Source organism: Limulus polyphemus, unplaced genomic scaffold, assembly GCF_000517525.1.
Source record: "Limulus polyphemus unplaced genomic scaffold, Limulus_polyphemus-2.1.2 Scaffold112, whole genome shotgun sequence".
Taxonomy (NCBI): Eukaryota; Metazoa; Arthropoda; class Merostomata; order Xiphosura; family Limulidae; genus Limulus; species Limulus polyphemus.
The window spans coordinates 707,320-733,478 of record NW_013665722.1 but is presented as its reverse complement, the minus strand read 5'-3'; the positions used below and the strand labels follow the sequence as shown (position 1 = coordinate 733,478).

General features: G+C 33.3%; 1 protein-coding gene across 1 annotated transcript in view; it reads left to right on the top strand.

Moving 5' to 3' along the window:
* Positions 1-26,159, top strand: part of LOC106471447 (homeobox protein 9-like) — a 191,428-nt gene that overhangs the window by 56,365 nt on the left and 108,904 nt on the right. Inside the window, 1 exon segment of the mRNA XM_022400907.1 lies at positions 24,865-25,083. Coding sequence (XP_022256615.1) covers positions 24,943-25,083 — 141 coding nt within the window. The 5' untranslated portion in view covers positions 24,865-24,942.

Sequence of the window (26,159 nt, the reverse complement as noted above, 5' to 3'; positions counted from 1 at the left end):
CGCGAAATTCAAAAACAAACAAACAAACAAACATCTCGGTTTGTAAACTTCTCATTAATTTGGTCTTAGTGATCTTTTTTTTAAATTTAATTTTACTGGAACACCCTGTATTTTTATTATCTATTTGTACAGAATCATGTCAGTGTGTATGTATATGAATTTGAGCTTTATATAAGCACAATTTTCCTTCAGTAACATCCCCTATATCTGAGCGTTAAGCTTCAGTGCGCATAACACTAAAATTCGGGGCTCAATCTCATGGGTGGGCGCAGACAGATTGTAATATTTCCTTTTCTTGAGTTCTATTACGATTTCAAATTTCTTGGCAGCACAATTCGTGTAAGTTGTATAAAATGAAGTATTTTATAATCCAGTAATAACCAACGTAGTGCCAACTATTCCATTCTCTTTTTTATTATTGACATTTTCTTAATGTGACTAGTACGTTTTTTTTTATTATTTAACTCTACTTGCTAACTGCTGAAATGTCATATCCAGTAGTCATAACAACGACTCCTTTGGTATATCTAGTTTGCTGATATGCTTCAGTACGAATAGGAAATATATATTTAAAAGTGAATTTTACTAATGGTCTTCTTATCCTTTAAATTAACCAAAGATTAGTAGCTTTCTTCGTCTTTCTTTTTTATCCGTACAGGTATGTACTTACAAGGAAAATTGCATATGGCTTTGTGACCAATTTTCTAAAGTTTCGGTAAAATAGGATCACATATACATTAAGAGTTTTGTTTGTTTTTTTTTTTCATTTCGCACAAAGCTACTCGAGTGTTGTCTGCGTCAGCCGTCCTTAATTTTGAAGTGATAGACTAAAGAGAAGGCAATTCTTCGTCACCCACTGCTAACTCTTGAGCTACTCTTTACCAACGAAAAGTAGGATTGACCCTAGCATTATGACGTCCTCGTGGCTGAAAGGAAGATCATGCTTAGTGACGGGATTTTAACCTGTGACCCGCAGATTACGAGTCGAGCGCCCTAACCACCAGGCCTTACACGAAGATAAGTTGCTTAAACCCACTTCTATATTTCAGGCCCTAAGCTCACTAACACTTTGAACAGTAGAGAGTTATATAGTGTTTATTTATACGGTGGAAAGTAATACAGTGTTTCTTTATGCAGTGGAAAATTATGTGGTGTTACTTTGTGTGGTAGAGAGTTATTTTGTATTTCTTTGTGCAATGGAACGTTATACGGTGTTTCTCGTACGGTGAAGAGTTATAGTTGTTTTTTGTTCTAGTAAATGTGTTAAAAAAACCTTCATTCAAAAGGAGAAGACTGACATGACTTGTAACTACAGTTCCCTACATTTTATACACTGTATGACTAGCTCATTTATGAAATATCATATAAGCTGGAATTTAGGTTAGAACATAAAGTGTAAATTGTTCGCGCTGAGCGGACGAGTAGCAATCAGCGGTGTCGGAAGTGGTAGACAATGTTGTGGTAGCGATCGGCGGTGGCGGAAGTGGTAGACAATGTAGTGATAGCGATCGGCGGTGGCGGAAGTGGTAGACAATGTAGTGGTAGCGATCGGCGGTGGCGAAAGTGGTAGACAATGTAGCAGTAGCGATCGGCGGTGTCGGAAGTGGTAGACAATGTAGTAGTAGCGATCGGCGGTGGCGGAAGTGGTAGACAATATAGTGGTAGCGATCGGCGGTGGCGAAAGTGGTAGACAATGTATCGGTAGCGCTTGGCGGTGTCGGAAGTGGTAGACAATGTAGTGGTAGCTATCGGCAGTAGTGGAAGTGGTAGACAATGTAGTGGTAGCGATCGACGGTGTTTGAGAAAGTGGTAGAAAATGTAGTGGTAGCAATCGGTGGTGGCGGAAATGGTAGCGATCAGCGGTGGCGGAAAGTGGCAGACAATGTAGTGGTAGCGATCAGCGGTGGCGGAATGTGGCAGATAATGTAGTGGTAGGAATAGACAGTCCGGTGAAGTGAACCTTCCACGTTGCTCAGTTGTCTTATTGACAGTTTTTGTCTTTTGTTTTTCAGTTTACTTACAGATCTGTGAAGGTGCCATGTTTTTATAGTGAGTTGAAAGTATAAAAGGAATTTGACAGCATTTCACTAAAATCGGATTGGTAAATAAAAAAAATAACGACCATAGTCACGTCACGTTTGGTATATAAATTATATTTATAATGTTTTAGAAGAAACACACGGAGTTTGTTCAGTTATTTGAGTTATTACACCATCTTTCATCATTTCAACTAAATTACATTTTATATGTGGTGGAAAAAAGGATTGTGTTTTGTTGGCTTTTTTTATTTGTTTGTTTGTTAAAGATAAACACAGTTTATCTTATATGGTTCATTGATATTGACTTCTGATCAAAGCTAGGAAACAACTTAGATCAGAACTAAAATATGCCTAGTAACGAGCACAGTTGATTAACTATAATGTTTAAACTATATTACTTGAAAAAGATTAAAATGCATTGTTTCGTCTGTTCGGTACCCCCCCCCCCCCTCTCCCGTGAAAAATATTTTCGGTCGTAAACCTAGTAAAATCTCAGGAGATTCAATCATCCCAGAAACTTTAGGTTAGCTCTCAATCTATATGCTAAGCTAACAATAGATAATAATCATTATAATGAAATATTAAAAATAAATCTAAATTAGAAGTAACAAAAAAATTAAAGTAGATATACTAAATATCCCAACTAGCACTATGGTAAAATTATCATTTGTTTATGTTGCTTATATTAAACCATTCTGAGAGTCATACAGTTAAGTGAGTTAAGCCTAAGAGAATACATAAATTTACATAGTCACAATAAAAACTTCTTTATACAAAATAAAATAGCAAAACAGTATTTTAGTGTAAATGTATCGCATTATATGTGTATATATATATATATAATTTCAACAACAGGGTAAAAAATTCTGAACATTGTACATGTAAAGTAGTTAAATATACACATCAATATTTCATTAAAAATGATGATACGGTTGTATTAATTTTTTTCATTCCAATTTTGGGCTCGGTGTGGCCTAATAGTTAGCCTGTCCGCACTGAAGTCTCATCCCCTTGCCGCAAGACTTTGAAGCCGTGGTACTCTACAAGAGTGAGAATCAAATTCTACTATTCTATTACACAAGCGAAATTCAATAGAAAGTAAACCTTAAAAAACGAGTGTATTAATTCTTCACGGCAGGTCAAATGTGCTTATAAAAGAGAAGCAAAAATTATAAAATAATTTTCACTGAATTGTGCATAAGAGAGTGAATGTTTTTAGTACAAGTTGTAGCGTCATTTTCACTTTGTATGGTTTTCATTTAATAAAAAATTTAATAAAACTATTAAGCAAACAAAACGGTAAAATGAAAGAGGTGCTTTCTTTCCTTTTGTCTCTTTCTGGCTCAGCAACACGTCTGGGAGCTAACGACGCTAGAAATCTGGTTTTCGATACCCGCGATGGTATCATGTTAACTTTGCGCTTAACAACAAACAAGATAAAATATTTTATTTTTGTAAGCGAGTGATGACTGACTGAATTAGCGGGATTGGTTCGAAAAGATGAATTACTAAATTTGCCCTTAAATATGTTAACTTGATTTAAGGAAGGAAGCTATTACTAGCGAAATTCGATTTGAAAATTTTTCCTGGAATATTTGATACGAGTGAGAACAGCCTTCTTTTCCCAAATGAGTTCTTTTTGTAATTTAAAACTGCATCTTTATTTCATCTTTTTATTAACGTTTACGTTGAGCCACAGTCGGAAATTCGTTAATGCGAAATGACAAGCAAGGAAAATTTTTCTGTCTCAGCTTCACGCACATAAATTTGGGATAATGTTATGAAATACAAAATAAGCATGTGCAGCGGAACTGGAAGAACAATAAAGTTTGGTATTCACTTCCACTCTTTTATTAACAAAGACTATTTTTAAAGAAGGTGTCGGAATTTTAAAAATTAAACTCGACTCCTGATGAAACGAAACTAAATTATGCGAAATATATAGATACACAATACTCTAGAAAAGTGGCATACAAGATCGGGAGATACATCAAAGCACAAAGAAACTACCTACAATAAAAAATATAATGTCTTGTTATAAGTACTCTCAATTTATATAACCGTTAGTGCAAAATAATCTGATAGATTGCTCATTAATGCAATGTGGAGCTTATCTTTAATAACGATTTTAAGAGATATAATGTTTCTGGGGAGTTCAGTCAATAGTCTTAACATTTGTAGTTATATATTAAATATAAACTACAGAATTTTCATGTAAAGCCCGTGTTTGTTGTTGAGCACTAAGTTACATAATGGTCTGTCTATGTTTGCCCACATATGAGATCGAACTCCGAATTTTAGCGTTATAAGCACTCAAGCTCACCGCTGAGATATCGAGAAACATTACTGAAGTAAAATCACGTATGTCGTTGTAACCAATTCTCTACACTTTCAGTAAAGTTGGTGCCAACACTGTAGACAGTTGATTATTTTAAACTTACTTACACTTGCAATTTTTGTAATATTTTTAAATGTCAACTGTTTTGAAATTATTTTCTCGTAATAGCATATGTTAAAGTACATTTTAAATTTTTATTAGTAAATAGCAAAGGACATTGAGTACCACGTAAATTAGATAAGGATTTATGAGAATAAATATACTGAATCTTCAGATTATAGCTCCCCTCTCCGTTGGATCAGCGGTAAGTCTGAGGGTTTGTAACGCTAAAAAATCTACCTTAGATATCAGCAGTGTGCAGAGCACAGATGGCCTACTGCGTAACTTTGTGCTTAACAATGAATAAACAAACTTTAATTCATAAATATCCCAAAATAAATGTAATTACTAGTATATAAAGTTGACGCATAGTATTTTAAGGATTATAGCTGAAGTTAGTGCATACCTTTATCTCTGGATTGAATCTTACTTTGAAACGATATCTGTACATTATAAGGCAGGTATACTTATTCAAATGACTTATTTAAGTAGAAGTCAAATAGGCCGCAACAGAAAAAAACAACAACAGTGGTTAGTCAATAACCAAGAGTTACTTTCAAAAACATCAATAATATCAGTTTTTTCTCACTTAATACAAACCAGTATTCAAAACTTTACCAATTTTTAGCAGATAAACACACATCAACCATATCTAGAAACACCTTAAATGTATCTTCCACGTGATGTTAATGTGCTTAATCCAAAGTCAAAGTGTCGCATACCAAGTTAGGGTTCTGCAAATAATCCATAGTAAAAACATTCATATAAAGTGCAGTGATGTTACAGCACTATACTTAGCCTCATAGGTGGCCAGTCAATTATTTGTTATTGTGGTTTCCCTCAAGTTGTAAAGGAATCTTTAATTTGAAGTGTTTGACAGACACCCTTGCAAATACAATAATTGTAATTAGAAATATAGATATTTTATGTAACAGTATATTTGTGTCTGAATAATTAACGTCTTGTGTAAGTAGTAACGATTTGTCACGTTAATTAGTTTGGTTACTCCTGTTAGAAGCTACTATTACAACTTAATTTTTGCTATGAACCGATTAATATTTATTATATATCATGAATAATTTGATGTATTATAATCATTTTTAGTGTGATTAGTTTGTGTTTGAGGTTTAATGCATAGTTCGCAAAAAAATTGATTTATCTCTCACACTTTATTTCACAACCCAATATAAATTTAATTTATATTCATCGTTAAATCCTGCTTTTTGATTATTTTAATAAAACAAATTTTATTTCAAGTTATTTTAGCCTTAATAACAATATGAGATTTGCTCAAGAACAAAAAAAAAGGAGTTTTCATATTTATCACAGTACCACAGTTAAACATGTGGTTTTTAAAAGTGAACTCGTTTCAATGTAATAATGCTATTATTATTCAGGTGTGTGCGTGTGTTAGGAAGAAAATGTATATTTGTTTTAGTAATAATGTATGTGTACATTAATAACAACTACATTTTCAAGTCTAATATTTTTTGTATAAAACTTTCTCTGAGAAGTTAAAGCTGTAATTATATAAGCCCATGTGATCACTATTTATTAAACAATATTCTAAATTACTTGTACTTTATTCGATACATCGATTTTATACAAAATCTGCCAGAATTATTCACGTAGAACTATGATTTCAAATAAATTTTAAGAAATCGCATTCAGATATCGAAATTATTATAAATACGTGATTTGTAAAGACTTTTTGCAATTTGTTAAAAAAAAAAAGAGATAAAATAGATATACAATATTATACTTAAAAATGCTCCTTTGGATACAGAAGACCGTTCGCTCTCGTATAAAATATTTCAGTAAAAGTCTTAAAACTAAATCCCCATCCCACCAAACATGCTCGCTCTTTCAGCCGTGATGGCGCTATAATGTGACAGTCAATCCTACTATTCGTTAGTAAAAGAGTAGCCAAAGAGTTGGAGGTGAGTAGTGATGTAGTCTTTCACTGATAAATTAGGAACGGCTAGTGCAGATAGCTCTCGTGTAGCTTTAAGCGAAATTCAAAACAAACAAACAAACTTAAAACTAAAATTCAATAGAATGCAAAATTTCATGACAATTTTCAATTTGTTCTTCAGTTTCTTTCTTTCTATTAAACTAATATGTCTAGCTGATTCAAATTGCCCAATTTAATGGTTTATGTTTTTGGACCAATCCTGTTAACTCATTCATCCAGTCGTCACCCGTATGCAAAAATGGAAGCACAGGTTTTATTTCCACGTTTGTTTACTCGATAATTATAAATATATTATATAAAAAAACTATACAAAGTTAAACTAACTTTACAAAATATTTTAAAAATATTCACTTTGTTATGTAAAATTCATTGATTTTTTTATTCTCTTTCATTAGAACATTTGACCCGTCTTGAACTTTGTAACTTGAAAATGCAAATTTGGTTTCTGGGACTTAATTCACTCTCTATGCCTCTCATTTTCGCGATTTATGTGAAAAACGAAGAAAGGATATATACTGTATAGGTAAATGTGGATATGCATATTTAATTCTGAAAACGTTTCTATTGTAAAATGCTCTGCCTCTTCTTTCCATACAGTCTGTCAACAACAGATGTCGTTTTTTTCCAAATCTGGTTATTAGTTTTATGAAAATAACAGGTCTTAGTACTCATGAACTTTGTTTAAACGATTACCATGCAAGGTTAATTTTGATATCAAAGTTTAACTCTTAAATTTTCTCTTGTTTTGGTTTTTAGTGTTCATATATGTTCACATTTTATTTTTCAAGATACGTATTTATTATAATTACACACACACACATATATATATAGTAGGGGGAGAGAGATTTAGCATGATTTAATTTTCTGTTATTCTTTTATAGATTGTTTTATGTGTGTATATGTTTTTATTTTTAGGTAAAAAAAACATGAAACATTATATATATATATATATTTAGGAAAGCTACAGTTTTTTTTTTTTCTATAAAACAGATAACATCAAAAGGAAGGATAGCGTGAGTTTTACACAGCATATCCAAACCTTAGGTAAAATATAATATAATACGTTGTTGGAGGAAGGGAACTACACTCCTAATTGAGGTTGGACTTAGTATATTAATACCTTAACATCTTGGTATTTATGTTCAGACATCATATTGAGGGTTGGAATGCTAACTTCCAGGACAGGTTTGCTGTCTCCCCCATTGATGTCTTGTATTCTAATTATTTATTTCTTACTTTTGTTTTTATTTTATTCATTTTTTTCTTGTGAGAAACCACCTTCCCACATCTGGTTGCAGACAACAAAAGGCGGTAAAGATGTGGAACGTTGCGGACTAGAGCACCCACATCTGCTCCTTTTCTCTCTCTCCTCTCAGCACTTGAGGCCGGCGAAGTTGAGGTTAAACTATATAGACGGTGTACCCCAACGTTAAACTATATAGACGATGTACCCCCCAACGTTAAACTATATAGACGGTGTACTCCAACGTTGAACTATATAGACGGTGTACTCCCAACGTTAAACTATATAGACGGTGTACCCCCCAACGTTAAACTATATAGACGATGTACCCCCCAACGTTAAACTATATAGACGGTGTACTCCAACGTTAAACTATATAGACGGTGTACCCCCCAACGTTAAACTATATAGACGGTGTACCCCCCAACGTTAAACTATATAGACGGTGTACTCCCAACGCAATTTGAGTGTTACTTCCGCCAGTACCTAAAAAATACCAGGAAACATTACATAATGATCCACATTATGATTTGTGCCCCGATGTTGGATGTTTGTTTTGTGGATGCGTTTTTTTTCTTCTCTCTCTCTCATTTAAATGATATTTTACAATAAATATGTATGTGTGTTTTGCATTCACTGTGTCTATATGTGATCTGATTGCTGTAATGTTGACGTCAAGTTATAAAAATACACAGTCTTAAGTTAACAAAAATTATGAAAAACATAAGTAAGTATTCGCACTGTTAGTCTCAACCTACAGGTGCGTCTTAATGAACTGTGTTCTTATTTTATGGGTTACAATAATGTTGCTGAGTAAACGAGAACTTAACCAAATTGAATGAATCGCCAAAACTAACTCAAGTAGCGGTGTAATAAATAGAGTTGTGTATTCAATGAATTAGGATGTGAAGTTGACATTTAAACAAAGTAAGGTTTATTGCTGGATGATATTAAAGTGGTTTCATATAAGAAACACCCTCTTTAGATGATTGCCTAGTAACATTTAATATGAAATATGTAGGTTCTACTGTTGTTTTTCTTGGCTAAATTAAATCATGTTTGGTAAAAGAAAAAATACTAATAAATAAAATTTTCCTGAACCAAACTGAAATTGATGTGTAAAACCATAGAGAATAATAATGAGATTTTACTTTATACAAATTATAGTGAAACGTTTACGTGAACGACGAAAGGGTAAAATACTTGTTATATTAGCTACTTTGTGGGAGAGTGGAAAAATAAAGTCCGACATCGTTTATTGTGTTTAAAGTTTGGATTTCTTCCAGGCATCTTTGAACCATTCACTAGAGCCAAGTCAATCAGTCTTCTTGCATGTACTAGTATGTTATCCTTCTATGTCCTCCAAATCCCTAGGAATCAGCAAGTTTTTCTTTTGTTTTAGCTACCAGAAGAGAAATGGGATCCCATTACTGAGGATAAACCCATAAAAAAGGAACATAAAATTGCAGAATGATCTATAAAAACACAAAACCAAATATAATGTATATAGCAGCCAAAAGGGTGAAAAAATTACTTCAGTTGTTGTTAAAGCTACTACCTATTCTACAGTGATGTAAACTGTGGACAGTGCCAAAAATATATTAATGTCTAAATAATCAGAGAAAATTTAAGTTTTTATTTTTATTATGTTAAAATAACGAAGAATATTCTGGAGAGTTTTTTTCATTCGTGTGTAAAGAACGTGATTTGTATCGCTTATTTAACAAATCGCAGGAAATGGTTAAAAACATCTTCCCATATTTTCTCGTTAAACAGTCTTTTGTCTTCCCGAGAACACAATGATACGAATGTGAGACTGTAAAATACTCGATTTAGCGTTGTTGTAATCCTTCCGTGCATACACAGTTTTCAGATATGATGGATGTTTTGCATTGTGGTATTTATTACATCGTAACCAGCTGTATGCTAACGATGACGAAAAACCTCGCAATCTTTGGAGTATTACAAACATCGTTGCACTTAAGACTCTTGGCATAGATGGATGATTTAAGTATGAAATAGACCAAATGATTCCTAGAGAAGCAGGCATCGAGGATCTGCTTAAAACCCTCTTGAAAAGCTGTTGTTTGCAGAATTAAGTTTGGAGCTCGTGTGCACAGAAGAATCATGCGAGTATTGTTGTAAGCTTATCATTTACAACAGTGGAATACTTCGTGGCTTATGTATTTTTTTTTCATTTTACTTTAGATGCGATGTAACCAGAAGAATGTTTTGCTTTAGCAATAACAATATTACAATATTTCCTAAAAACAGAGCTTTTGTGTTGCTTTAAATAGCAATCATAAAAATATGTATGATTTTTACAATTTATAATATACATACTAACCCTTACAAAATTCCGTCTGTTTTTCTGTTCTCTTATACATCCTGAAGTGACAACGCTATTCTTTTTGGTAATTTACAATACTTCAATGGCATTAGCTTTTATTTTTTATCTTTCTTTATAATCTATAGTTTTTCTACAAAATACATGTTAGGTATTATAATTTCTAATAGCCTAAAACTGAGTTAAATTGTAATTTAGATTTAGTAGTTAAATAAATGCCGATATGTATCCAATTTATGATATTTGCCAACAAGTTTGATACACACGGTTTTCTTTTTTATACAAATATATTTTGATATATAAACAATAGTACAACTTACAATAACAGTTATTACAAATAGTTATTGCAAAGAATGATATATATATATATATGCAAATGTTTTACAAAATTACAAGCAATATAAAGTCTTCTATCTGGTCTGGAACTTCCTTGATATATTATCGAGGGTTCATGATGAGCGAGTTAATTTCGAGTTGAAGTAGGTACAAGTCACTTAATAGAGTTTGTTTGTTTTGAATTTCGCACAAAGCTACACGAGAGCTATCTGCGCTAGCCGTACCTAATTTAGCAGTATAAGACTAGAGGGAAGGCAGCTAGTCATCACCACCCATCGCCAACTCTTGGGCTACTCTTTTATCAACTAATTGTGAGATTGACCTTCACTTTATAACGCCCTCACGGCTGAAAGGGGACGGGGATTCGAATCCGCGACTCTCAGATTGTGAGTCGAGCGCCCTAACCACTTAATAGGGAGCTAGCTAGTTCTGTAGTTCTCGCTGATCACATGCCGATTACAGGTCGAGCTTGAGTTCTTTACCGCTAAAGTTATTTAATGTCTTCGTAAAAATTTAATGTCCGATGTGAATCCACTGAAATTAAATGGTTTATACTGTTTGAATTTTATAAATATTCCTGGTCAAATATCTGAAGTTTTCCTATTAATAAGCGTTAATCACAATTCTAGCTTTCTAGGTTTATAGTATACAACAAGCCAATAACAGATACTGTTTATATACGCGTCGCGTTGGTTATATTTATAGGCGTTTGGAGAGTTTCTTGAAAATTCAGATTACGTAACAATACAAAGCTACACTAGCGTTTACGTACACACATATATTGTTGATTCCCACACTCGAGAATCTTCTACAACTTTAAAGAATAGGCGGGAGTTCCGCAGTACAGATTTAACAGTATACGCTATGTACATTTCTAAATATATATTAATTTAAAGAAACATCAATACTAAATATAGTAAATCTATCACAACTCCCTCCTTAAAGAATTAAAAATTGGCGTTAGACAATTTTTAACTAAAATACTATACATATAAACATTGACAACAATACATTAAATATAATACATTATTCAAAGGATTACAAAACTTTATTAACCATGAAGGTGCATAACACAATCAGTACGAATAACCTTATGACCATAAAATCATAGCACGTGAACGTGCATCCGCATAAATGTTATCAACCTCTTTGACAAGGATTATACTCCAAATCATACTCTTGTAATGATAATCTGCAATTTAACAGTCTTCTGTTTTTGTTTTTCTTTCTTTCTTTCCTTTTTTCTTTCTTTTCTTTTAGGTGGATGTCCCATAGTGGATAACAATACTAAAACCATGTTACCAGGATGGAACTTACGCTCTTCAGCTTTGCGGTCATAAACATTTTTCATTTTAACTTGGGGTGACTTCATATTTTCTCGAGCCAATTCACAAGCACGTAAGAGTCTGGGCCGAAATTTGGAAACGTAATCCAATAAGTGCATTTCTTTCGGATTATCTTCCAACCATTGTACCTTCAGAAACTTCAAAGAACCACGCACTGAATGGTCAAACACCAACTCAAACGGGCTAAACCCTAACGACTCTTGAACTGACTCACGAACAGCAAATAATAATAACTTAACTCCATCCCAATCCTTCTCGTTATCGAGACAGTCCGCATACTATTTTTCAAGGTAGAATTGAATCTCTCAAGAGTTATGTACATTTCTCAATACAAATTTAATTTAACATCGATATTAAGATAAATATATATAATAATAAATCCGACATACGTACATGAAACCACTAATTATTCAGTTATAAAAATAAGTAATTTGGATGCTAATGATAAAGTTTCATTTATTAGCAACCATAACAACCATAATCATACAACTCTTCAAAACTGGAACATATCTTAACAGCTAGAGGGTACACTGAATAAGTACACAGTTGAACATACGCTGGTAAAGAAATGGCACCTCTAACTAGATTGTTGCTAACGTGGTTGTTTTTAGTGTGTTTAAAACATGATGCCAGTATCTGTAATCAGCCCAAGAAGCGGTAAATGACCACTGTAAAGCCTAACTGCAGTAAACAAATCGTTAACAAACAAAAGTTAAAAATGTATTTGTTTGTTTCAGAATTACGCACAAAGTTACACAAAGGGCTATATACTCGCAGCCGTCTTTCATTTTAAATTGATAGATTACAGGAAAAGCAGCTAGTCAACAGCACCAACCGCCAACTCTTGGGCTACTCTTGTCTGATCTATTGTGAGAATTTGACTTTCGCTCTTATAATTTGTCCACGATCCTATTCGGAGAGGTTTTTTTTCAACTACAGGTGGCGAATCACAAATCCTTGAATTTACAGTCTCGGCACGCTAACCAACTAGACCATGGCCAGTCCAAAACTAAAAAAAAAAAAAGAGTAACAGCGCAGATAAGACTAATGTCACTCCGAATTTTTTTTATTTTTTTTCAAATAGCTGGTAATCGATATATAGCAAGTCAAGGCTTTGAAACTTGCTAAAAGTATTACTTATCCAAACATGCAAACATGTGACTTCAACTACTATGTTGATCTAACAATAATACATTGTAGAAATAAAAACAAATTACAAGTACGCCAACCTATAAGATTATATATAACGTATCCAACTTAATTAATTAATTGAATATCATTAGCGGCATAACAACTATTTCATACAAATTCTTAGGGTAGAATGTTATATTCGAATCTCGTTTAGTTTAGAATATCACATTCGAATCTCATTTAGTTCCTCCAAGGTGTATTCATAGCAGTTTGGAAAAGGTTGCGGGTTTTAATACCATGGAGCTGGTCAGTGAAGGGTTGCGTTACGTCAGAATAGAATGAACGTATTTGTTTGTTGTTAGGCGTAAAGCTGCACAATAAGCCCACCATGGGTATCGAAACATGGTTTTTAGCGTTATAAGGATTCAGCCTTACCGCTGAACCACGGGGTGGGGTGGGGGACGAACTTGTTGAAAATATAAGAGAGTAAGATTGCATATTTAATTTCTGTCTATGACATTTATAAACATATTTTATTGAAAATACGAGTGCGTATTTAATTTCTGTCTATGACATTTAGAAATATATTGCGCTGAGAATACGAGTGAGTATTTAATTTCTGTCTGTGACCTTTAAGAACATATTTCGTTGAGAATACGAATGAATATTTAATTTCTGTCTAAGAAATCTTAGAAATACGTTTTATCAAAAATACGACAGTATTTAATTTTTGTGTACGAAATTTTATAATTTTAAACTAGAGGGAAAACTCATGCTTAGCGTAACGAAGCATTTTTGGTGAAATTTTGTACTTGAGTACACAAAGCTTATAAAATATAAAGGTATTGTTGTTTATGTAAAGGCATTAAAACAGTTACTTGATCTACCTAGACCACTTACATAAGAGAATAGGTACGTAGAGTTCTGAACGAATCTGATGGCCGTGCGGGACGTCTCAATGACTGTGAGGTTAAACCTAAGTGGGTTAACGCTATTCAACTGCATATGATACTCACCAAACATCTCTACTACGAGCGACACTTTGAACCGAATGGTGTGATCAAAAATTTTAAACAACCAGAATTATCTAGGAAGAGACTCCAGATTTGGCGACGCTTTCAAAACCTGGGTGACGGTACCGGTAGTGTAAGCGGTTATAAACAAATGAAGAAATTTACACACACAAAATTAACATATAAACACTGTCTGCTGTCTGAGATGGAACGCTTAGAGACGAGAGATCCATTCCCCAAATACTTTTCTCTTTGCAATACATAGTACCATCTACACCCACCCCTCCCCTAAGTATATGGCAACGTCATCCCTAATTTAATTTTTACTTAGTTTAAAGAAGTTTAAAATATTTTCATATATATATGATGACGTCATCCGTACTTTCTTACACTTAATATCATTTTTGCATAGTTTGATGAAGTTGGAAAAGCTTTCCACACAAACACACACACACACACCTAACACTTCTAATTAAATACATTTTAGCGTTTCTACGAACAGACGTTTTAACACTGGGAACTGGAAGATATACTTGTTTAAAACTCTAAGTTTCTAGCATATTAGACATTTTAATTTGAAAGTATATTTAATGATATTTAGGTCTAAGTATAATACATTTACAGACTCCTGTATTCTCCAACCGAAAAGGTGATTATATAACGAAAGATCCGTGTTTCTGACGTCAGAACTCGTGTTTACGTCATTTAAAGGTAAGGACATGAAGGATAAATTATCACAAAATAAGAATGAAATACAAACTGTTTCCATAAATAAACTTTAATTATCTATCCAATCTCATCGATTGTATTTTCTAAGCATGTTGTGCCATAAATTAAATGATTTTCCGGTTGGCTTTATTGTTCGTTTTCAGAATTTAATGTTTTTACCAAAATAATTAATTTATATTTCATCACAAGTCTCTTTTCCTATTTGTCTGGTCTAAGGCCAACACTATTCAGAAATGAATTATTCCCAAACTAAATACATTAGATAAGCTGCCTATAGAGGAAGTTTCACAAGCCGACTATTTCTCAATCGATCGATTTTATTTCAAATTATTTTAATGTAGCAAAGCTATTTAAGGTATAATGATTTTCTACCTTAATAAATAAATCATAATAACATAAACTTCTTATTAGTACATATGCCGCTTAATATGAACAGACTAAAAATTCAGGAGAATTAAATAATTTTACAATTTATTAAGTTGTTGATGATGCCACAGAATTATTAGTGATTTTCAACTTGTCGATGGTAAACCATAATTTCGTTTAAGAACATTTCTTATTACAATCTCAACAACGAGTCTATACTGTAAATTTCGGGGTTAAAAAATCATGTTGAAAGTGTATTGCTCAGTTTGTACATTTAATTCCCCCGCTGGGACAGCGGTAAGTCTACGGATTTACAACGCTAAAATCAGGAGTTCGATTCCCCACGGTGGACACAGTAGATAGTCCCATGTGGGTTTGCTATAAGAAACAAATACATACACACTTGTACATTTACACAACTTTCTCAAAAACGATATGTTTAACATTCACATCTTCACAACGATTTTGATAACCACGCTAGTTTGAAATACGCCATCGTAAGTAATGATTCAATTTTGTGACAATTTATGTCTTGTCATGCAAAATGTGATGATCGTTTACTTTGAGAAGAGGGGAACAAATGAAGAAAGTTTTATTGAAACATTTACAACCTATGTAAAGATCAATGTTGACGTCAGCGGCTGCTGGCTTCCGATTTGTCAGTGGTCATGTGCCATGATATCGTTCAAGAACAAGACTAGTGGATGTTCTTAAATTTCACTAAAGTTCATTAGAAAGATATAGAAGAAATGTAAAATAACTTAGTTAGAGAAAGGTCATCAGATGGGTTGGAATGCTTTATTTAAAGTCCCATGAGCAGAAATTGAACGCTTATCTTGAGGGTACTTGAACCCTATCTTAAGGCTAGTCGAGCTCGCAATTGTACGAAATATGTATTATCAATTGTAACAGTGTAATTTTCATTTGAAATACTTAGAGTAATAACTTGTTTCATGGCTAATATTAAGGTTATTTTGCAATTTTTGTCTCCTTTAGCTTATATATGTATATATATATATATGTGTGTGTGTATTAGTATGATAACTTTTGAAGAGTTTTCGTTTCTTTCAATACATATGTTTATAATGTCCATTCATTCAATCTTTCAATAAGCTAAAAAACATATAGCCTCCTGCCAAGCCCATTTTGACTAACTGTTTATTTCATATCTCAGTGTTTACATTAAAAGATACGTTAGGAAGAGTAACTGATACTAATAATACTTTACGAAGTCGTACCTTAGGGAAATTGATGCTAGTAGTGTCTTATGAAGAGTAAATGATAATAGCAGAATTTAATAAAGAATGTCTGATATTAATAAAACTTTATAAAGATTAACCAACACTAGTAGCACTTTACTAAAGTTGAAACTAATAGTTTCTTATGAATAATTATTGTGCAGTTTCCTAGCTTAGCTTTATTCGGAAATAGAAGGCTTGACTTTAAAATAAGAAAGTAAACATATGTTTTATGTATCCCTGGTTGGTGGTTGAAAAGCATCTCATGCATTTGTTGTTTTCTATCTTTGCTACTTTTATACTTGTTTTTATTTTCAAATGTATTCATGTATCTATAAGTAATAGTGAATAAATCAAATACTTCAAGTTATCCAAATCAACGAGAGGCATAAAATATTAATAAAAGGTAAAGCATGCTACAGTACTGAAAAACAATATTCTGTACTGTAAGCCCTTACTATCTTATTAATCCCTCGCTGAGTACATGCTATATTCTATGAATATTTCGTGCAGCAATAGCGCATACTGGCCATGTGTTAAATTTGAAATACCCTTACAGCTTTACTTGGATAGATATACGATATTAAACCTGCCTTTGTACAAATATAGCTCAATGGTGTATTAAAGCAATATATCATGAAGTTGTAAAACATTTCTTTTTTTAATGATAGGCAGAGCGCCTAGGTTAAGCACATTTTTTACAGACTATTTCTAAGATATGACTATAAAATAATGTTACACCTACTGTTTACTCTTCTTAGTAAATACATCGATTTTAAACCACAATGAATTTGCGAGAACAAGCTCTAAAATAATTATTTATAAAACTTTTGCAACCACAAATCCTAACGTCATAGAATGTAATTTTTATGTACATTCAAATGATTAGAAAAAAATCATATTCGTGCAACTTTAGATAAGAGAACGAGGGAGATTGGTTTGAAGTTAGTTTCATACTAGCACTAAATTATAAACTCTCATTAATGTATATTTATTCGTTTCATTCTCTGGTCTAGTCACGATATTAAATGGAACGCTAAATACCGAGTGTCTAGAAGAGCAAAAGAACATTTATTATAGGGTCCTTCTGCAACTTTTAGTATATAGAATAGAACATGTGGTATCTTCTTCTGCTGGTATTTTGGTATATAGTATTTTCAACCTGAACAATATCTTATGCGACACATTGGCTAAACGACTAGATCAGAGATCCCCAGGGGTCAGTCATAGACATCTCTACACGGATATTTTTAAACTAAGGGGGGGGTTGATTGTTACAGTTATAATGCCCCCATAGCTGAAAGTGCGGGGCCTGAATCTTGGAACTATGATCAGAATGCCTGTACGCTAACCATCAGACCACGTCTGACCCGTGGGTCCAACGTATTTTAACACACAGAGAGGTAAACGGAGTTTGGAGCAACATACCACTCGCTTACCCTGTAAAAATGAGAAAATATTGTCTTAGCCATCTCTACACGGATATTTTTAAACTAAGGGTGGGGTTGATTGTCACAGTTATAATGCCTCCATTGCCTGAATCTTGGAACTATGATCAGAAGGCCAGTACGCTAACCATTAGACCACGTCTAACCCGTGGGTCCAACGTATTTTAACACACAGAGAGGTAAACGGAGTTTGGAGCAACATACCACTCGCTTACCCTGTAAAAATTAGAAAATATTGTCATAGCCATCTCCACACGGATATTTTTAACCTAAGGGCGGGGTTGATTGTCACAGTTATAATGCCTCCATTGCTGAAAGTGCGGGGCCTGAATCTTCGAACTATGATCAGAAGGCCAGTACGCTAACCATTAGACCACGCCTGAACCGTGGATCCAACGTTTTTAACACACAGAGTGGTAGACAGAGTTTGGAGCAATATACCACTCGCTTACCCTGTAAAAATGATAAAATATTGTCACATGATAAACACACACTTCAAAATTTTGTAGCCTATTGTATCCTGACATATACATTGTTTGCTTGAAATTACCACCACTCAACTATTACAATTCACTTTCTCCAAATAAACAACCACTGTAAGTTTTTTAATAGACAAAGACACGTTAAATTTATAATAATATATTTTAACAAGTATTTTGAGTCGATATATCCATAGTGATTACTCAGAATTACAATATAAAAAAACAAAAACAGATCTAGGATAAGCTTTCGCACGTGCACTGACTGGCCAAACTATTGGGAAAGCGTTAAGGCACATGCTTTAAATGTTGCTAGAACGCGTCTTGTTTCTCATTCATCGGAGTGTTTGGCTTGCACTCGGTACACATCAGCAGGTGACTTTAGTAAGGATTGCAAAGCTCCTGTCAATCTAAAAGACGAACATTTGAACTGAGGTAAGTTAATTATATTTTTCAAACCAGTTTCGCACGATACAAATGCGGTAATCATGTAAGAATCTTCGTCTATTAAGGCAGAAATGCAGCATTGTGGGATGAACATTAATATTAAGTTAACGTTTGGATGTTATTCGCCTTTCTAAAGGAATCAAAAGACACAACCCTTTCTTATGAGAATGTTACACCATTGCACTGCATCCAATAAATTACACATTTGGAATAACCCAACTATTTGATGTCGTTATCTTTCCATACTCCATGCTATTGTTGAGACAAAAAGGAATTGTATTTTACACGTTCATTCGTTAACAATTATCATAAAGGATCTGACCCTTGGCTTTAATATTGTTTTTTAACGCAAAGTTCTATCGCAATCTGATTATATTAGCACTCTCAGAAATTAAAAACGTATTTAACATTGACGCTGTACGTAAATTGTTATACCACACAGTAAAAACAATCTAGCTGTAACTTATTTCTTCTCTTTCTCGAAATGCAAATCACCGTATAGCGATTAGGGCATGTCGAACTTTAGCAAGCGTGCCATTATTTTAATAAGAATGACTTCAACTCGTTTTATTAAACAGCCTTCTTGTCTTGAAGAATGCATTCTCACGATGGTACATTCATCAATATTTGTTAAACCGGTCATAAATTTGGTGCGTCAAATGAATGCACTCGTAGAAACTATTACAATGAGAAATTCCAAACGATGGAATGAGTAACTAACATGACAGAGCTATCCAAAGGTAGTCTTAAATTCTTCTATTGACTGTCGTTCTAGAAGATAAATATAGGATAAATCCCATTGTGATTCTGAGTTCTGACGTAATACCGAAGACGTTGTTACTGCATTGTGTTGAAATATGTCGCTATAGAGTGAGGTGGCGCAGAAAATCACTCTTCTTCAATATTATTGGTATCATTATGGCCATTTAAAAACTTTTGTGGTGCTTTATGAGCTGTTTTATTGCTTACAAATCCAGCCGATTTACCATAACCTTTAAAACTTAATGTTCATCCTATAACACGTGTAAAAACAACGAATATAGCCTTTAGGTTTGTTTGGGACTGGTTTTATCGATTCGTTTACTTCCTATTCAACCAAAACCCATGGTGTTGTTGTTTCCAATAATTTTTTTGAGTTATTTCAGACTGTACAAACTCTAAAAAGAAAATAATATATGATTTTCTTTTCAATATATATCGTCAAAATAGATTGAACCATTATAAAAATCAGATGGATGTTGTTTCGTTTCAGAATAAGAAAATACATTGTTATTCAGTCAACGAGATTAATTTTCAATCATGATACAGCTCATCTACTATGTCTATACTTTGTGAGTTTTCACTGCTTCAGTGGAAATGTATCGTGAATTTACACATAAAGCGATATTACACAACTTTTAAATATTAACACATAAAGCGATATTACATAACGCTTAAACATTAACACATAAAGCGATATTACACAACTTTTAAATATTAACACATAAAGCGATATTATACAACATTCAAATATTAACACATAAAGCGATATTACACAACTTTTAAATATTAACACATAAAGCGATATTATACAACATTCAAATATTAACACATAAAGCGATATTACACAACTTTTAAACATTAACATATAAAGCGATATTACACAACTTTTAAACATTAACATATAAAGCGATATTACACAACGTTTAAATATTAACACATAAAGTGATATTACACAACGTTTAAATATTAACACATAAAGCGATATTACACAACTTTTAAATATTAACACATAAAGCGATATTATACAACATTCAAATATTAACACATAAAGCAATATTACACAACATTTAAATATCAATTCTCAAGCTGAAAGATATAAAATATAAAGTGTCTGGAGTTCCATTCATTTTATAAGAAAACGGTTAATTTTATTTCATTTTATTGGGTTTAATATACTTCAAGCCTCCAGTACCACAGCGGTATATCTGCGGAATTACAACGATAAAAACCGGGTTTCGATACCCGTGGTGGGCAGAGCACAGATAGCCCATTGTGTAGCTTTGTGCGTAACTTCAAATCAAACAATATATTTTAAGATTTTTATGTTTGTTTTTTTTAGACTGTGTTTCGAAATTGTGGCACAGATGATCACTAGATCTTCGCTAGGCTTTTGGAAAATCGTTTTGAACAATATAGACAAGCTTCTAAACGCCTGTGCATCTTTCAAGATGAGTGTTAATCATTTTCCTGAAAAATCTGAAACAGATTCAGTCATTCATTATTCTCTGCTAGGTAATTTATATAATTATTTAAGGTTAAAGATTTACAACATTACTGAGTTGACTACTAGCTGGCAATTCCAAGGGTTGCAACGATAGATGCTGACCCCTCATTTGGAGGCCGGTTGGAAGTAAAGGAAAGTTCATTCACTGGGGTTACCAGCGGCTTTCTGGCTGAATCCTGTTCTATTGTTTCCCCACATTTTGCTTATCCTAGTTATGCAATACGTTACTTCATTTTCCAGTAGTTTCACCCCTCTGAATGACAATTAAGACCTTTTTCCATGGTAGCCGTTTTCGCCTTACTCATGCAGAAGGTTTGTTTGTTTGTTTTTGTTAAGCACAAAGATACACAATGGACTATCAGTGGTGTGCCAACTACGGGTATCGAAAACCATATTTTAGTGTTATAAGCCTTCAGACTTACCGCTAAACCACTGGGGTGGGAGAGGCATTAATGTAGAGAGAGATCAATATCTTGCCATTAGAGTTGTGCTGAATTTGATATAGGAGCTTCTTCTGCGAACTTGTAAGCAATTCTTCGTTAAGCCTTACTCTTGCATGGTCTGGCACGTAGATCCATGTGAAGGACTTGTCATACAGTTGCTTCTCTTTCCTCAGTCTTATGGGAACCAACCATTCTGAATTTTACGCAGTAGTGCCCGTGAGGCTCTCTCAAATATTATGTTGGTGGTACTATCTATTTGCTGTTCAGCAATTTAGTGGAGCATTAAATTAGCAAACAATGATTTGTAAGCACTTCTTCGTTAAGCCTTATTCCTGCATGGCCTGGCACATACATCCAGGTGAAAGACTTGTCATTATGCATAAGGCTGGTGAAGCATTCAAGCTTCCCAGAAGCAGCACTGGGATGGAGCTAGGAGCCATAAAGTAAACTCTCCTCTGGATTATTTGTGTATGGAATGCATTAATGCAGTAGTACATAAACAAACAACCATCTGCAAACACAGTAATATTTCTTGAAGAAAAATAAATTTTGTACGGTATCTTGGTCGTTTTCTTCATTGTGCTTACAAACCGTTGTTTGTTAATTTAATGCTCCTCTAGATTGCTGAAAGCAATGAACCGCAAGTATATAGCGCCACCAACATAATATTTGAGAAAGGCTGACGGGCACTACTGCGTAAAATTCAGAATGGTTGGTTCCCATAAGACTGAGGAAAGAGAAGCAACTTCATGAACACCTGCCCAAACAGCTCTTTCACCATATGTGATGTAGGAATCATCTGTGCCTATGACAGGTGATAGTCCAACATGATCTTTGCTGTATAGCTGCTACTCATGACCGTATCCTCAGTTGCCTATTTTGGTGTTTGTGGGATTGTTTTGGAGCTTGAATGTTCCACTTGGAAAGAGTTGTGACTCGATGATAGAATGCATAGTCTTTACATTGTAAGGCCATAGTAAATAATTTTACTTGTAAACGGTGTTGGTGCTCCGTGATGCTGCTGAGCCTTGTAGGGTGTAATATGGCTTTGATTGGGGCAGCTGAATGCATCCCATGACCAGTATTAAACAGGTATTTTGTATATTTTCAATCGTATGCATCTGCGTAGCACTGATACAAATCATCAGCATTATATAATCGAGGATGAAGCAGATAAGACTTTGGTAAAGCATAATAAAGCAGCATTCTTCAGCTGTATTTTGTGTTGCAGCTTTCATTGCGTTGATACCTTTGATAACACTACCATATCATTCTTGATAAAAGAGTTAGCACAAAGGATCACATGTAAAGTGTAATAAACTTAAAATAAGACCCAAAACTCGAGTGCTTTCATGATGTTAATGTGGCTGATGAAGCTGAGTTGTTTATCAAACGTTACTTCTTAGTATTTCAGTGTTTCTTCAAAAGTGATGACAGTACCCTGAAAGGATGTAGATAATTTGTCCTTATCGTCATTTTGTTGTTGAGTGTGCAAAACATGGCTGTGGCTTTGGCAGTATTAATGACACCAGTCCTATGTCATTGCGCTATTTGCTTATCTTGCTAGGGGATGGTTGCATTTTTCTTTCGATTTCAGTCTTGCTTGAGTCTCTGCTGTACATCAGAATGTTATTAACAACACTACTTATGTCGATTAAGTCACTATTAAAGAGATTAATTAACACTAATTGGTCCATTACTGTTAAATCGACTGCCAAAAAAAACAAAATATTTGCAAATTAAAGCACTACGTTGTACAAAAAGTTGCCAAACTAATTGTAAAAAATTTGCTCTGCCATCTAGTGAACATTTTAAGCATTAAAATTTACTATTCATGACTAAATTTCTTTATATTTAATGTACATTAAACCATGCAGATTAAAAGTTGTTTATGAAACAAAGAAATCTGAATATATATGCTTTATTAGGTTCTAGTTAGTTACATAATATGTACTTTTGTGCATAACTACTTACGTATTGGTTGTCCCTACAAAACACATTATCATTAATCTCATCTAGGTGAATATTCTCAACACAATTTGTTTTTATTTTTTTAAATATAAAGTCACTTATAAATCCTATTCACTAAAGACTACTAATTTCTTGAAATTATTGTAAAAAATCTTTTACAAGAAGTTGCTCTTGTTAAAATGATTTGGTACAGAATAAGATTCGTTCTCTAACATCTCTCATATTTGAAATCTCAGTTTGTTTACCTTTCTTTTCTACTTCCCAATTTCGATCTTCAACAAAATGCAATACCCAGGAAACGATTTTTTAGTAAATATTTCACGTCAAACCAATTTGACAAAATTAAGTCATCAACTTTTTTTTGTTCCAATAGATAGCATCCACGATCTTCTCTAAGTTGGAGTACTTAACAAATGCTTAAACCACCAGACTGGAGTACCTAACAAACACTTAAACCACCAGATTGGAGTACCCAACAAACGCTTAAACCACCAGACTGGAGTACCTAACAAATGCTTAAACCACCAGACTGGAGTACCTAACAAACGCTTAAACCACCAGACTGGAGTACCCAACAAACACTTAAACCACCAGACTGGAGTACCTAACAAATGCTTAAACCACCAGACTGGAGTACCTAACAAACGCTTAAACCACCAGACTGGAGTACCTAACAAACGCTTAAACCACCAGACTGGAGTACCCAACAAACTCTTCGTCGTGATAGCACTATATTAATCAACCTCTCAACATTTTTAATATCTTAACAAGCACTACGTATTATTTTCACTTTCGTACTCTTACATTTGTTTAATAAATTTTCCTTTACAATTCTCAAATCTACCAAAGTATATTTTGAAAGAATTACACCTTTCTGTTTCATATTCATCAAAAATATTTTCAATAATGCCGATTTCCTCGAACGACTCACTCTGCAAACACTTTCTTGTCGCAAAAAACAACAAAAAACGATTCGTTATTTGTGATTTCATCAATGCCTATTTTCAACTATTTCTACTCTCAACGAAACGAACTCTTCAAACAAAGGGCTTTCAATGCATCTTAACACTTTTTCAATGCTTACTCTTCTAAAATATCTTCTACATTTAAAGAAATACACTTAAGATATTGACATATCTTTAAACAGATACATTCCTCAAACATTCTCAACATTCATAGCTAGGCCTGTGCTTCAATATTGTTCTAATTTCACAACTCCAAATCGCTTTAAGGCCTCACTCTAAAAGTAGTCACCTCTTTCTAAAAATATCTCAATCAACGACCAACCAACAACAAGATTAATTTCCTAGTATCGATATTTCTCTGATACTCGTTGGTTTGTATATAGAAAGTGCCACTCGTTAAACACGTTCACACTTTCTAAACGATTATATATCCTTTATTTACAAACAAGATAGTCATAATTTATTAAGTCCACGTTAAAAAGGCTGGTGTTAAATTACATTTTGTTTCGGAATGAATCCGTTTATATTTATGCTAAAGTTGAAATTTATTAGGAAATAGAAACGTTTAGGCGCTTATTTTACATTTTTAGCGACAACAACAATACTTATTTTAATGATGTTTTCTTCACTTTATTTTTCTTGCAGGTGCACCAGTTCTTCCAGTAACACATAAGATAGTATTGTAAATAAACAAAGGAACAATTCAAAGACAATACCATCAAGATGATTGGTCGTCTCAACAGAGATAAGTATACAAATACATTTTACACGGAAAGTATTCCTATATACCCCGTTACAATTCGACTACGTCAGTCAGTACTTAATGGGAAGAAGGAAGCTTTAGCCCATAACCCTCAAGTACAGGTAAGCGTATTGCTTATTCTCTTCTTCTAAACAAAAAGAATCTGTAGTTGCTTAGTTATCTCTTTAGAGATACATTTGACCCTCATTAGATCTGTAATACACCATGTCCACACAGGGTTTTAATTTATTTTTTTAATAGTTTCAAATAGAACTGTCCAACATTATATTCATGAACTGTTTTTTTTTTCCTTCAAATTTATTGTTCAAGTTACTATTAATTAGTTTCTCATGCTCCATATCTGTTACCATGGTAACGTTCTGTCCTTGAGCAGTTTTTGATCAGCCAAGTTTAAGAGTAATGCTCTCTTGGTTTCCATTCTTTGATGTTGCCCTAATGACTTTCTCGTGTTAAGTCTTGTAAGAGCGAGAAAACTGCGATAAATCTATGTATGTATGTATAAATGGATGGATGGAAGTACGGGAGTATACTTTGAAAGTCTAGATCTTTTTTACTTTTGGTTAAAACATTAACTCGATCATAATTTCAAATTATATAATGGTGATGGATTTGTGGTTAAAAACGTGGCTGCCCTCTAATATTTTGGTTTATTAATTTGTTTCATAAGACATTCTAAGAAAAAATTGTTTTATCTTAATAATTATTTTATATGTGTACGCATTAATTAAAAAAAAACAAAGATTTAATAAAAGTATAGAATAATGGTAATCGGCGTCGATGTATAAATACTTGAAATTTATACGAAAAAAAAGGAAGAATTGTGAATTAAAAATTAGTACAGATATTACCACCATTTACAAAGTTCTTACATTTTCTTACGAAAATTACGTAAGTATCTTATAAACCATTCCTTAATCTTCGTTTAATTCTAGAAGTTTAATATCATTGATCAAATAACTCACTATACGAATCAAGTGGATAGGTCTTCGATGTTGCATCACTTTTAATTACTATTGGTAAAACCTACTCACTAAATTTCTAGAAAAATACAAAGAAAACTTCAGGTTCTCTTGAGTAACTAAAAACAATTCATAAGCCACGACGTTCCATTTTTTCAATTCATAAACCACAACGTTCCATTTCTTCAATTCATAAACCACAACGTTCCATTTCTTCA